Raw genomic sequence first — 11,958 nt, forward strand, 5'->3', positions numbered from 1 at the left:
GCATGCAGTTTGTTTCATCCAAGTATTAAAACCAAAAGCGTAATTAATCAAACAAATAAATAATCTGTTGGTTTGAAACTCCCACATAGGCATTCTTTCTCCTTTTTTTGGTGTAATGACGTGTAAAGTAGGTGATTTTGGTCTCCTCTTCCACTTCTTATTAAAACTAAGGGGAATTGTGTCAGTGAGCGCAATCTTCCACTATTTCATCGTCCACTGCTACGCAATCACGAGCTGCAGTGAGACCTCCCTGTCGATAGGCGTCCTAATATGTCGTTGTGCTTCCTTACAAGGAACCGGGGAAGTACATCCGTCTCACATGTAACCCAAGTGACCTCAGGTTTCAATGCGTGCTCTCTGCATCTAATTCATTGTGAAGCTGTAACACTCCATTGTGGTATATTCACAATTATAATTTAAAGCTTATAGACTTGCGTCATATTTTAAATGGCTACCATTCAGGAGCTGTCTCCGGACTCTGGCCGTGTGGAGACACGACCGCCCGACGACGAGATCGAGGGAGATGATGAAGATGAAGAGGTACTCGATTGCTTCTACAATTTTGACTGACCTCAAGAAAATTATAAAGATTTTTTGGACAATGTGAAGAAACAGACCAAAGCTTGTTTGGTGCTGGCTTGTGAATAGTAGCTATTTAGCCGGCCAAACTGGCATGAATTGAAGAGCCGTGTAACGTTAGCAGTTTGAGGATTTCTCTCTCTTTTCCCTTTTTATTTTATTTCAAACATTTGTTCTGCACAAGTGACAAGTCAAATAATTATTTATCTTAGAATATATATATATATATATATATATATATATAATAGTATGATAATTCATATGTATATGTACACACACACACATATATAATATATATGTGTGTATGTGTGTGTATATATATATATATATATATATATATATATATATATATACACACACACACACATAATTTATTATAAATAAATTACTCTTAGGTTATAGCGTCTGGCCTTTTAATATCAATGTTACCATTTCACATACACAAAGTATATTCCATTGCACACTGTCAGTAGAAACCTTCAGCTTTTACATGCTTGTGAGGAATAGGCCTAAGCTTTTTCAGTGTGTCCTGAGTTACCATTTTAGAGACTTTATTTTCTGATGTGATGCTCCAGCTTTATTTCTTCTCTCCCAGTTGGATGAAACCATGTTGGAGAGGTTGTGGGGTCTCACGGAGATGTTTCCAGAATCACTGCGATCTGCAGCTGAAGTATCCGCACAGTGTTCGCTATCTGTAGCCAAAAAACTTTACAGGTGGGGTGCTGGCAGTTGACCTTACAATTAACAGAGTCAATTCTACATATGATGATTTTTTTAGGCTACACAGTTCAGCATCTTTTTTGTGCTCTCTTGTAGTTTCTCCCGCTCAGCTCTATGGGTCGGCACCACTTCCTTTATGATTCTGGTTCTGCCGGTTGTCTTTGAGACTGAGCGGTTACAGCTGGAACAACAACAATTACAACAGCAGAGACAGGTAAGTTGCACCAAAGTCCTGCATATGAACCTTCCTTGTGATATCATACCCACCTAACTAGGGATGAGCTCTATGACTGAAATCTTGTATGACAGAATAAGTATTTTTATATCATAGTACATGTATAACATATAGTTATTTTTGGTCAATAGTTTTAACAATTGTTGGTAGTAACTTCACAAACCAAAATATTATCCATTCACATTAAATAGTTTTATGAAATCAGTGCAAAAAGAGCGTCACATTACAATTGGGTTCTGGAGATTTGTTTTCTCCATATCATAGCTCGTTAAAGCCGCAGTTTCCATCTAATCTCTAACCTTTCTCCTCCTAATCTCCTTCATATCACTTTAAAATACAGCATCCTGTGCAGAATTCAAATGTGTCCGATACGTGTTCTGGTATGCGCCGACTTGCGCAAATGATCCGCTCTGTGCTATCATCGCTCTGTGCTATTGTGTCTCTGGACCAGAGCAGACTGTGCGCGCGCGGCGGCGGTTTGTGTGACACTAACGTGAAACCAGACTTCATTAGCGTCTATTTATAATGTAGGGGCAGGGGCGCTTCAAATTCTAGAGAGCATTTGATTGGACAGAAAATTTGATGAGAAACTGAAGTCCAGAGCGATTAAGTTTTGAATGCTTATATCTTCTAGATGTGTTTTTTTTTTTTTTGGGAGCACACCAGCTTATAGATAACACTAAAGGCCCGTACACACCGGGACGAATATCGGCCAGTGTTTTTCAACGCGTTTTTTGTGTTCACACCCAAGCTGACGATGAGCCGAGTGAACATGCAAATTCATTCCCTGACATTAGATGGCGCTTAATACCACTCCATAACAGTTCTCTTTTATCAAGATTTTTGTAGTCGCTGTCGCGTTTGTCATAGTTCTTTATGTTTCGACACCAACGAGACCAGCAGCTCTACATTCATCTTGCCTTGCATCTTCCTCGTCTTATTTCTTCCCGGCAGTGTTTAGACGCTACTCGGCATATATCTTCTTCGCCGTTACGTATATGTGTGCTCGGCAAGACCGTTTTGTGTTTGAGCGCCCCCAAGTTGTGTTTTACTGTAACTTCAGAAGCTCCAGACACGTTAGCAAAAGCGCCAATCTTATTGGTCGGATAGTTTTTGACGCGGCGCGTCACACCAAAAAAACGAACCCGAGGCGTTTTTTAAAAAATGACACTTTTACGCGTGGCGTTTTTCGCGTCGGTGTGCACACTTACATTGGCGCCCTTTGTTTAGTCACGAGGCGTTAAACGTCGGCAAATATCGCGCGCGAAATTCGTCAGGCCTTAAGGCTAACATATTCATACTAAAAGCCGAGAAATTTAAATTGATTTAATTATGACTTTTAATCTATATAATTGTTCAGTTTTTAATTCGTTCATTAATTTGTTATGCTTCATATGATTGTAGTTCCTTTCCCTCATTAAAGTTGTCATATACAAAGTCTTTTACATTTGTCCTTTGATTTTTCAAATACTATAGTTTGTAATGTTATTCACCTCATAGCTGGTGAATATAATAATATACAAAATAATGTGACACAAAAAGTTTCCTAGCTGCCATAAACATTTGAACTTTACCTTACACATCCCTTAAAAACAGTTTCTTCCTCATCTCAGCTTGTTTGGGATACGTTTATAACATGGTTAGTTGATAAGGGGAGGAGGAGGAGGGAACCGGCGTGCGTTCAACAACTTTAGTAATCACAAAACACAAAACGAAAGTAAAAGCGACAGCCCCTCATGGACGACTGCCTCACATACATAAACAAAACAGAACGTGAGTGTCCAGGCCTGGTCCTCTCTCGTCCTTCACTGTCGTCGCTCCTCCTTTTATGCTTCCATTGCTCCTCCGTGAGAGATACGAGGCTCACGTCGTTCTCACGGCTTTCGGCCCCGCCCTGCTTGCCACAACGTTCTACTGTATTTTTGCATTATTTCATGTTTCTTTGTCACTCCCACATCTAAATAATGTAAAGCAGTCTTCACTTCTCTTACAAATCTTTAGTTAACATGTTCAGTATCTTTTCATTGAAATGCCTTTTATAGAAAAAATAGATCAAGCCTTTTTTATTTTAATTAAATTGTTCTACGTTTCTTTTTCATTGAAGTATGAATTAATTTCTCATTTGTTTTGTCATTTTCCTGCTTTTATTAGATTTTGTTGGGTCCAAATGCCGGCATGTCTGGAGGAATGCCTGGAATGATGCCTCCTGCTCCTGGAAAGCTGTGATGATGTATATAATGTAACATCCATGAGTTGTAGAAGAAGGGGAAAGAGAGAGGGAGCAGGAACTGGAGAAAAGAAGATGCTGTGGTTGGTCAACATCAACAAGTCATTACCCTGTATAGATTCTGTACAATGGAGATCTTGATGACTTTTTATGAACTTCCCTCTCTCTCTGCCTTTCTCACAAAAACATTCTGCATAGACTGATGTCCAAGCTCTGACCTTTTACTTTTTTATTATAGCTATCTAATAACATGTCTTTCAGAGGGAGACTATGGCATCTGTTGGGAATATTTTGGCTGTGTTGTAGGTGCATTATATTTCTAAGAGAGTGTTTACGGTGCAATGTTGGCCATTGTAATGCTGGATCAACACTGACATTGTAGAGAATCTATAATGGCATGTAAAAGATCTGTAATATTTATGAGGACACGCAAAGCCAATGTTGATTGTGAAATTTTCTCTGTCTAGAAATTATGGCTATTTCTTGTTTTTGGTTCAGAAATGTTAAAACATTAAGAAGTGGTTCTCTACCAACAGTGTCTTTTACGGGTAGAACTAACATCATGCAAAGCTTCTGCAGTGTTATTCCACAGAAAAAGCCATACTGTGTGTAGAATCATTGTGAAATATTTGAGAAATAATGTTTCCAAACAATTCTTTCAATAGTGAGTGATCCTGTTTGCTCCACCTAATGGGAATAAAAACAAGTGCTCCTCTGTCCTCCTTTTGTCTATACTTTATATTACAGAATGACCTTCATATTTTGAAGCGACATAGAAGAGAAGGTGACGTGCGCCTCACTAATTCATGCAAAATGTCACAAATTTCAGTTGGACACTCATGATGATTGAGCAAAATAGCATAGGTTACCTCAACCTAACATAATTTAACAAGGAATAAAATATTCCCACAGATTATCAGTCAGCAAAGTTTTCCTCATAAAACCTATTGTTGAATTCGGAACCGCTTACTACTATCAATATTTCTGCCATAGACAGATATGGTAAACGTAGTACGAGTAGTATACTAGCATTCGGTTCCGAATGGAACATGTTCCTTCCTGGTTCCTTCCCATTTTCCAGTGTCAATAGGTGGAAATGACGCAACAACAAGGAATGACGTCAATTTAAAAGTCCTCTAGTTCGTAAAAAACAATTACAAGAAATATAGAAAAGGTTTAAGATTATTTTACTTTTTGTTTGGGAGAATAAAGTAGGATACATGAATTTTAACGTATAATTTTTAATATAAAATAAAAGGCATGGTAAAACTTTTTAAACAGTTTTCGGTTTAGATTGAATAGAAATGTGTGCTTGGTATGACAGACTGCCACCAGGATCATAAAAAAAACCTTTTACATTTCAGGTCGGTTTGGTAAAATAGAGAAAACAGAACCATTTAGATGTATTATAAGTAGTAGTTGTAGTTTAAAAATCACACACACACACACAAAAAAACACCCTGATGTGCATTCATGACTATCAGAGCGCGGGAAAAGATGCGCGGCGCGCGCTGAAGTGTCACTCAGCGCGAAATCACTGACTTGAACGGTTTCTGTCAGCTTTCTCTGAGGAATAAACGTGAGGTAAAATGTAATTTACATTCAATTATTTTTGTCAAAAAAAGTTATTTTGCAACCGTATGACGAGGAACATGACACTATAACTGTATGTGACATCCACAGCGAGAGTTAAGACCAGTTCTTTTGAAACGGGCTTCTAACAGATAACACTAACATAGTTAGCTGATTAAAGTGTAAGTCACCACTTTAACTAGATAATTACCGAATGACTTCGTTAACTAGCCGCTGAAGACGATGTATTTAATTTTAAACTTTCTTTTTAAATCATCCATAGAATGAAAGTTTTGGAAGAGCAGGCTTTGGAGGATGAGTCGGGGTACCAGGAAGATGAAGTGATTCACATTCATTTTTATGAGCCAGCCAATAAAATTGTAGTCGTGAGGTCTTGTGTTTAATATTACATGTTTCAAAATGCATTTAATGAAAATTTACAACTTAAAGGGTAACTAAACCCCTGGTCAGAGCCTGACTTCACCCACTGGCAATATTTGAAAAATGCTAGAAAAGTGGGCAGACCCCAGCAGAGATAGAGGGGACGAACCGTGAGTGGGGGGGCATGCACCTGAGACCTGCTGTCAGACTCTAAAATGGAGAGTGACTCACAGGGTTGCAAGACGACGTAAATATGCATCTGATGAGTTTTATCGAGTTGATGTCAATAGCGCGCTCTCTCTAGGCATTTTCATATTTTGCCGCTATGTGAAAAAATCCAGCAAAATGCGCCGACGCGTTTGTCGACCCCAGAGGATTAACTTTAGCCTAACCATAAATTGTGATTAAAATATATACGATCACTCACATCAAGATGCCGCTGCGGTGGTGGAGTCCATGCAGGAGGAGCAGCGTTTGGCACTGCGTCGCTGTTCAGCGCGAGCTGTCTGGAGAAGCCCATTTCCACCTCTATTGCGTTGGAGAAGCAATTCCGCATAAAATGCAGGTTTCACACTCACGGTCTTCCAGGCCAAGTGCATGCAAACACTGGCGCCTAATTTCCAAGTCTGCTGGAAAGCTGTGCAGTCCAGCAGTGTTGTTGCCACTAGCAACACTACATCTACCACTGTACTAAATACTGATAAATCTACGCTAGCTCATCCAAGGGCGTGGTGAGCTCGTACCAAGGGAGGGCGTGGTGAGCTGGAACCTGCCTACGTCACGCAGTACCGCTTACGTCACGCAGTACCGCAACATCCAATAGGAAAATTCAACTGCAGTAGCCACCGTTCAACCTGAAGAGGGCAGCACTTAGACGTTTTTACAACATATATTGTAGAATTAAAACACTTTATACCCAAATGTCAAAAAAGTTACTCGAATCAATGAACAGCACTAATAAAGCCCCATTCGTACAGATCATTAACTAAAAAAAGTTGGTTTAGGGTTTAGTTACCCTTTAAATTAGACATACCCATTTGTCTTTTACTAGTTTGTTTCTGTATAGCACAAATAAATAAATGAAATTAATTTCCTATAAAACCCCCTTAGGAATCCTTTTTTCAAGACATTGAGCTCTTACAGAAGCATGGCATTGTAAGTAAATTAATGTTATTATGAAAGTTATGATAATCTCATCATGACAGTGACTGATTCATAACCTTTTCTCTTAAGAACATGGCTGACATTAAGAAACTGAAGTCTGTAGGGATTTGTACTGTGAAAGGCATCCAGATGACCACACGCCGTGCTCTCTGTAATGTAAAGGGACTGTCTGAGGCTAAAGTGGACAAAATAAAGGAAGCTGCTGGAAAGTTGATGGTAATTTCATGTGAATTCCCGTAATTTGTTTGCATAATACATATTTTTCAATTGTATAGAGTTAATCTTATAGTAAATGTATACAATTTTGTTGTCTTTCTTGTAGACATGTGGATTTCAGACAGCATCTGATTACATTATAAAAAGGAAGCAAGTGTTCCATGTCACAACTGGCAGTTTGGAGTTTGAGTAAGAAATAACAATGTTTATAGCTCTAAAATACTGAGCCTTGCTGATGACATGGAGGGGGAAAAAAACTAGATATCTTGGCCATGATTTAACTAAAATGAGTTCAAAAATATGGCCACAAATTAATAACTTGTGGGAACAAATTCTTATTTGTGGCAACAATATCTATTTCCCCCCATGTCATGCTAGGGCTTCGTACTAAAACCTACCTGTTGTTTTACACAGACAGGGCTGAACATTTTGTCTGATAAAAGTCATAAATAAAGTCATTATTTTACACATTAATGATGAAATGCTTTATTCATATTTTGTTTAGCAAACTCCTTGGAGGAGGTGTGGAGAGTATGGCCATTACTGAGGCTTTTGGTGGTAGGGTAGTGTTATGATTAGCAACCAGAATTAAATGCTTTTTCCCATACATCAGTTCTACCAAAATTACATGTTTTTTCTTTGTGAATCCTTTCCCGTAACTTCAGAATTCAGAACTGGAAAGACTCAACTCGCTCACACAATGTGTGGTAAGAACAATAATGTATTTTGTATAAATGGTATATTTCCAATTTAATTGTCATTTCAGACCATTAATGTCACTCTCCTTCTCTTTTTCCCAAGTAACCGCTCAGCTTCCTGGTGAATACGGATATTCAGGAGGAAAGGTCATCTACATTGATTCTGAAAACACCTTGTATCATTTCTGCACTTGCTTTCTTTGTGTCAAATGGATTTTTCTAAACCTATACAATATGGAGAATCCCTTTTCTACTTAATAATTGTGAACACCAGTCGGCCTGAGAGGCTGAAGGACATAGCTGACAGATTCAATGTGGATCATGAAGCTGTACTGGATAATGTGTTATATGCACGTGCATATACCAGTAAGAACTTCCCTTTTTTTTAAAAGCTGAACTTTTTTACTTAAAGTTTTGAAATGTCGCTTTAACAGGCTCTTTATCTTTATCTTTTTCATTCATAGGCGAGCATCAGATGGAATTATTAGACTTTGTTGCAGCCAAGTTTCATGAGGAAGGAGGTGTTTTCAAGCTTCTGGTACGTCTGAGAGATAGAAGAATAACACTTGATCCTATCATTGTAAACGTTCTGAGATTTATATTTTTAGGAAGCGATTTTACTTGATCTTGTGGCCTTTGACAATTAATTTTTCACAGATAATAGACTCAATCATGGCTCTGTTCCGGGTGGACTTCTCTGGAAGGGGCGAGCTGGCTGAGAGACAGCAGAAGCTTGCACAAATGCTCTCCAGACTGCAGAAGATCTCTGAAGGTCTGTGAAAATCATCTTCTGTTATATAAATTAATGGGAAGAAGAGACTGCTAGTATAATGGACCTGACATAGAACTTGATAGTAGTCAGTCTTATCTTCAATGAAGTAAGCTCATGATTTTAACTCGTGAACTTCATTTTTCTGAACTTCACTTCATCAATAATATCTATCGTTTGTAGAGTACAACGTGGCAGTGTTTGTTACCAACCAGATGACTGCAGATCCAGGGGCTGGAATGACGTAAGTAGGAACACAAAACAAATAGGAAAGGGAATGTTGGGGAATTTTAAACTGATTATTATGATCTTAGATTTCAAGCAGATCCCAAAAAGCCCATTGGAGGACACATACTGGCACATGCCTCCACCACACGCATCAGCTTGAGGAAAGGACGTGCTGAGTTGAGAATTGCCAAAATATTTGATAGGTAATTTCAAGATTTTCTCGGTAACGCTTTAAAATAAGTTTCCATTACTTTATGTTAGTTAACTAACAATGAGCATTACATTACATAAATAGTTACAGCATTAATTAATCTTTGTTAATGTTTTTTAATAAAAAATACAACATTGTTAGTTCATGTTAGCTCATGTCCATTAAAAATATTAACAGATACAACTTTTGATTTTAATAATGTATTAGTAAATGATCAATTTAACATCATAACCGTCCTAGATTATTTTATGCTTTAAAAATATTTTTAATGGTCAGTTGATAATGTAGTTAACTAATGTTAACAATGCCTCCTTCCTTATTGTAAAGTGTTACTATTTTCTCTTTTTGTTTCTCAACTAACATAAAAAGAACACATACAATGCACAAGTTATGCATATGTACATTTATTTATAGATTTAGACAGTTATACTATATGATTATCATTTGATTTAAATACAACCAAACCTCTGCTTTTCTACAGCCCAGACATGCCAGAAAGCGAGGCTACTTTTGCCATCACCGCTGGAGGAATAGCAGATGCCAAAGACTAAAAATCGACACAGAAAGCATGTTAACATAATTGTCTCCATTTTGTTCAAGAATGAACCTGTTCAAGTTAACACATAAACTAGTTGTACCTATTTATTTACATGTTTACCTATTGTCTATTTGTTTATACATTGTATTTATGCATTACACATCTATATGTATAAATTGTATATTTTTAATTGTTTATACAATATTAATTACATTAAAACGGTTGAATAAAAACTACTGCAGATTGGTCACATTTTTACTGTTAATATATTCCCGGTTTTTAAAGTTGTACTTGTAGGTTTACTATGATGGTCTTAATTTGAAAAGCTGTTGATGTGCCCATTGGGTCTCTGCTTTCACAGTCCACGTTTCTGCACTGGCACTGCGCGAGTGCGCGCATGCAAGATTCAGGATCAGCTAACTACTAGCTACACGTCCATGGTGTCGCATGAAGAAGACGAGCGCCCCATGAACCATTTCAGCTCAGTTACGAGTTCCCCAATCCATCAATTTACCTGGAATAGATACTGAAAACACAGCAGACTTGGTTGTGGTCCAAACCGCCTTGTGGGTTAAAGCGCAACCCGCTACAAACGTCAGTTATTCTAGTTAAAGCCACTATGGACTCGAGAGACATAGCCCCTGATTCGTGGGAACAGGAGGACGATGTTGAGGCCACGGCTGATACCGAACTTCAGTCCGCCTTCATCGGGCTCAACGTTAACGCTCCGGAATTCGTACCATCCTTTCTTTCTCAAGGTCCAGCGGAAAACGATACGTCTGATGGTAAACTAACAGCGTTAATAAACCGACTGACTGAGCATTGATGCAGTCTTGCCATAAAAGGGCTTTTAGCTGGAAATGTTTATAACGGGCTAGCCAAACAGAAGCCAGCGTTTATCTGAGCGCTATATTTACCATAGTCGAGTAAAGCCATTTTCATTATACATAGTCAGGTGTACATTATAATATGTTAATGTAGCGCACTTTGTGATCTGTCATGACTCATGAACTAAATGCCGGATAGACTTGCTTAGCGAGTTTAGCAGCCGACTTCACAATTTACTTGTTAATACACGATAGCATGACGTACATAACACACTATACGAGCTAGCACTCATTTAGAAAAATTTAATCAGAATTGTGTGCTTATTCACAATGTTTTACACGAAAATAAATTAACAACATTATGATTAAAATTATGTATGAGGTGAAGAAGGCACAAATTTTCGCTATTCTAGCTGTTTTATTCTACACAGGAGCGGGTCGCCCTCTTATGGGTGCTGCGTGTTTGTCACATGACCAGCTGTGTCGTACAATGAGTTAAAACTAATAGACAGATGACCTGCTGATAATATTTGACTCCAGTCTGTTTCAGGTTATTTAGTTTATTGTGTAAATTACAAGGAGGCATTTCCACACTAACTTTGAGAAAATGTTCCTGTTTGTTTTCACCTGTACATTGAAATTATGTATTTAACTTATATTAACAGTGAGCTAAACAACCTAATTAAGCTGTCTGTTGGCAAAGTTGGCATGACATGGATGTTGCAAGTCTTTTCTTCCTTATTGGGGCGTTTCCTCCAAGGAGGCAAGGGAAAAAATTCACCCAAAAAAATTGGATGAGAATATAATCCATATTACAAAAATAAAACAAGGCAAATATTACAAAATGTGAGATTAAAAAGTGTATAAATCACACATTTTTTTTAAAAGTAACACTGTCTTACTGCGACACCAGCAGGTAAAGTTACAGCGAGAGGACCTGTCTCTCTTGCCTCTGAGCCCATTGAGTTTTAACAGACCCCCTAACATGCGGTGGGTGGGTTTGGTGAGGGGTAATTGAGAATGAATGGGGCAAAGTCACGTGAGAGGAGGCAATGCCAATATCATGATATGATTGGTTCGTGGGATAATTCCCTCTTGTTTTTGTGAGTGTTTTTAATGAGCAATATGCCTGGTGAAATTAAAGGTACATCTTCAAGTAGTATCTTCGACCAGTGTTTACAGAGCTTTGATTGATGATCCAATAATAAGGTGACTTAAGAACAGCTGAACATCTGGTCACACACACAAAAAAATATTGTTTAAATTGTTACTGCCTTTAGTTATTATTTTGGAATAAATGTAAAAATGCTTAAAAACACTAACTTGAGATTTATACTTGTTTTTAAAAAACAGAACATTAATTACATCTGTCACGGGTGAGGTGGTTAAGCTCAAGCACACGACGAAGGAGATTCAATAGGAGACTAAAACATAAAATACAAGACAAGGAATAGGGAGAAACAGAGGGCTTAAATACACAGAACAGATCAGGAAAACGTGACACAGCTGGGGCAAATTAACTCAATGAGAGTGACCATAGAAACTAACAAGATACAGCTGAACCAAATGAACTAATGAAGGAGTGGCTAGAAA

At 37.9% G+C, this 11,958-nt stretch overlaps 3 protein-coding genes across 4 annotated transcripts in view; all 3 read left to right on the top strand.

Annotated features, from left to right (window-relative positions):
- The first annotated feature begins 186 nt into the window (after positions 1–186).
- On the top strand, positions 187–4,714 carry tomm22 (translocase of outer mitochondrial membrane 22 homolog (yeast)). Its single transcript, XM_081392558.1, has 4 exons — positions 187–540; positions 1,175–1,293; positions 1,396–1,513; positions 3,686–4,714. The coding sequence occupies exons 1-4, from the start codon at positions 448–450 to the stop codon at positions 3,758–3,760; spliced, it is 405 nt and encodes a 134-aa protein (XP_081248684.1). The 5' UTR covers positions 187–447; the 3' UTR covers positions 3,761–4,714.
- A 351-nt stretch (positions 4,715–5,065) lies between these two features.
- Positions 5,066–9,765, top strand: dmc1 (DNA meiotic recombinase 1). 2 transcript variants are annotated; one of them, XM_081392036.1, is made up of 15 exons: positions 5,197–5,345; positions 5,445–5,515; positions 5,617–5,674; positions 6,825–6,869; positions 6,948–7,094; positions 7,201–7,283; positions 7,600–7,652; positions 7,760–7,801; positions 7,896–7,968; positions 8,067–8,158; positions 8,257–8,330; positions 8,450–8,564; positions 8,745–8,805; positions 8,876–8,992; positions 9,482–9,765. In XM_081392036.1, exons 3-15 carry the CDS (start codon positions 5,618–5,620, stop codon positions 9,549–9,551), a joined length of 1,029 nt encoding a protein of 342 aa, XP_081248162.1. In that variant the 5' UTR covers positions 5,197–5,345; positions 5,445–5,515; position 5,617; the 3' UTR covers positions 9,552–9,765. The 2 variants fall into 2 exon arrangements, with proteins under 2 accessions (XP_081248161.1, XP_081248162.1); XM_081392035.1 differs by lacking the exon at positions 5,445–5,515 and having other exon boundaries at positions 5,066–5,345.
- A 113-nt stretch (positions 9,766–9,878) lies between these two features.
- gspt1 (G1 to S phase transition 1) overlaps positions 9,879–11,958 on the top strand; it is a 15,682-nt gene continuing 13,602 nt past the window's right edge. The window contains exon 1 of the mRNA XM_081392037.1: positions 9,879–10,323. Within this exon, the coding sequence (XP_081248163.1) occupies positions 10,158–10,323 (166 nt within the window). The 5' untranslated portion in view covers positions 9,879–10,157. The remainder of the gene's footprint in view (positions 10,324–11,958) is intronic.

This window comes from Scardinius erythrophthalmus (genome assembly GCF_964197995.2).
Source record: "Scardinius erythrophthalmus genome assembly, chromosome: 18".
In the NCBI taxonomy this organism is placed as follows: Eukaryota; Metazoa; Chordata; class Actinopteri; order Cypriniformes; family Leuciscidae; genus Scardinius; species Scardinius erythrophthalmus.